Consider the following 2445-nt stretch of genomic DNA (forward strand, 5'->3'; position numbering starts at 1 on the left):
AGCTGGTATCTCCTCTTGCCTCCTCCCTTACTGGCCCTGCCTGCTGAGGCGAAGGCAGACAATTGCTCCACACGGGGCCCAACGGTCCAGCCTGGTCCAGTCCCAGGAAAGCACTGGAACCACTCGGCCAGCCTGAGGACAGCCAGGTCTGCCCTGACCCAGAGCAGCCTTGCAGGTATTGCAGAGGAGAGGGCTGCAGTGGCACCACCCAAGAAACCCACTCAGACTCAGCTTGCAGGACCACGAGCAGGTCCCGCAGGCTACACAGAGATCCTGGAGCTCCAGCACTCACCCTTCCTGCTGTTCCCAGCCCCAGGGTGCTTGGAAGATGGGATGTACTTCATGGAGACGACCAGCTCCCCCTTGTACTGGTGGAGACCAGCAGCATCTGCCCCAATCTGCAAAGAGGCAAGGCTTGTCAAACACTGCTAGAGGCCAAACCGGACATGGTGATGGCCTGGTCTGCATGCAGCACCTCCCCATGCTGGGCCAAAGAGTTTGGCTTGTCCTAGGGGTGGTTTAACCGGCACAAATGCCTGCAGGCCCTCCCCAGCATCACCAGGTCAAACTCAGACCAGCTCCTTTGGGATCCTACTTTGGCTCAACCAGCTCCCTTAGGAAACCCTCTTTAGGGGTTTCCACAAGCTGCTCAAGCCCCAGCAACGCCAAGGGCTGAGCCCACAGTACAAGCTAGTCAAGAGTACCAGACTTGTAAGCCCAGCAGCAGCATCTGCTGTTGCCATTGAGCTGCACGAAGGCCCTCGCTGCCCGGCTCTACAGCCCGCAGCTGGATGTCCCAACCAATTTCCCCCATTTGTTTCCCTGAAGTTGGCTCCAATTCTTCCCGGCTGGGGCAGGGAGCTGGGAAGAGCTGCACTCTTGGAGCAATCAAGCAAGCAGAAAACACCTGACGCAGCACAGACATCCCACTGCATCCCATAGGGGATATACTGATGAGGAGGAGGGAAGCTAGGCTTAAGGCAGAAGATCTTCCCTTTTTTACTACTACTGCTATCTGCTCTGGGGTCTTCGTTTCTCCAAGATTTGACTTGGGGCAAGCCTTTTGGCAGCTCTTAGATGAGGTCTCTGTACGCCTCAGCCAACTGAAGGTCACCCCCGGGACAGGGACAGGCAAGGGCGGCTGCTGTGGGCAGCAGGGCTGGGGTGGCAGGGCCAGGACCTTGCCGTGCAGGGGCAGAAACTCCTCCAGGTGACTCTCAAAGTTCCAGGCGTCCAGCGGGACCTCCACCTCCCCCAGGAACGTGTTTCGGCCAAAGCGATCATGGTGCCAGACCGAGAACTGCAGCGTCCTTGCAAGCAGGAGGGACTTGTTAATCTCGTACTAGGAAGAGAGACAGGAAAACCACCGATGAGCAGGCAGCGCCAGGCAGGGGACGGGCTTGGCATACACCATCAGCCACAGCTCTCGAGCAGGAGAGGAGACAGGTTTGAGGAGCAATGGATGCACGCAGGAGACTGTCTTCCTTTCCAAGCCTGCTGAAACCTCAAAGTCCTGGGGCAGTGCTGCAGGACCCCGTGCTCTCCAGGCTAGTGGTCCTCAGAGCCTGTGCAGAGCCAGGACCAGGACTCACGGCATCCGGCCACCCCACCCCATCCCACACAGGCAAAGCTCTGCCAGCCCTCTGAGCCTCAAGGTGGTCAGAGAGCAAGACCTCAGCAAACCCGGGGCTGTGGGAGCCTGGAAACCCAACCACAGTTCCCACTTCCCTCCTGTCTGGAGAGTGCCTGGCCTCAGCGATGCGCTGCCAGGCTCAGGGATGGAGCCAGCCCTTCCCACCACCCTGTGGTGGCCGCAGCAGGGACCGTGAAGGGAAGCGCCAAGTGTTTCTGCCCTGGGGCCTAGAACTGCCGTATCTCTGCCCCTGCAGCCATGCTGCCCGCCCTCCCACCTCTGCAACCTGCCTGCAATGGCCCAGGAGCCTTCTTCACAGGAAAGCAATGTCCGGGGATAAACAGAAGGCCCCTGCTCTGGGGAATGCCACAGGAGCCAGGACACATTCACATCTGCAGCTGTGCCTCCGCCCCACCGTGGCACCCGGGGCTTGACACCCCAGCCACATCAGAGCCGTGACCCAGCCTGCGAGTGGGTTTTTCCCGCTTTCAGGGTGCAGTGTCTGGACATGGGTCCTCTGCAGAGCCCCCACCCCAGGGTTTGGAGCCATCTGTCCCCTGGTTTGTTCCAGCAGCATCCCCAGGGCCAAGTGCCTGCCTGGCCCCGCAGCAGGGAGCGGGCTGCACCCCAGCCCATCCCCACTCACCTTCAGCAGCTCGTTGTACAGGGGGTTGATGGTGTTGCGTTTGATGGTCGTCTTGCGTTTCCCTTGCCGGGATTTGTCAGGCAGGAGGTATGTCTTCACGTACCTGAAGGGAGGAGCAGGCAGGTTTTCACCAGGGTCTCCCCACAATTAACCCCCATCACCCCCC

General features: G+C 59.9%; 1 protein-coding gene across 1 annotated transcript in view; it reads right to left on the bottom strand.

The window, feature by feature from the left end:
- The window catches only part of SYTL4 (synaptotagmin-like 4), a gene marked incomplete at its 5' end in the record, with an annotated part of 3690 nt that extends 1308 nt beyond the window's left edge, over positions 1–2382 (bottom strand). The window contains 3 exons of the mRNA XM_009586570.1: positions 293–398; positions 1181–1342; positions 2280–2382. Of these exons, the coding sequence (XP_009584865.1) occupies positions 293–398; positions 1181–1342; positions 2280–2382 (371 nt within the window). The remainder of the gene's footprint in view (positions 1–292; positions 399–1180; positions 1343–2279) is intronic.
- Between the last annotated feature and the right edge of the window lie 63 nt (positions 2383–2445).

The sequence above is a fragment of the Fulmarus glacialis genome, unplaced genomic scaffold (genome assembly GCF_000690835.1).
Source record: "Fulmarus glacialis isolate BGI_N327 unplaced genomic scaffold, ASM69083v1 scaffold19711, whole genome shotgun sequence".
Classification (NCBI taxonomy): domain Eukaryota; kingdom Metazoa; phylum Chordata; class Aves; order Procellariiformes; family Procellariidae; genus Fulmarus; species Fulmarus glacialis.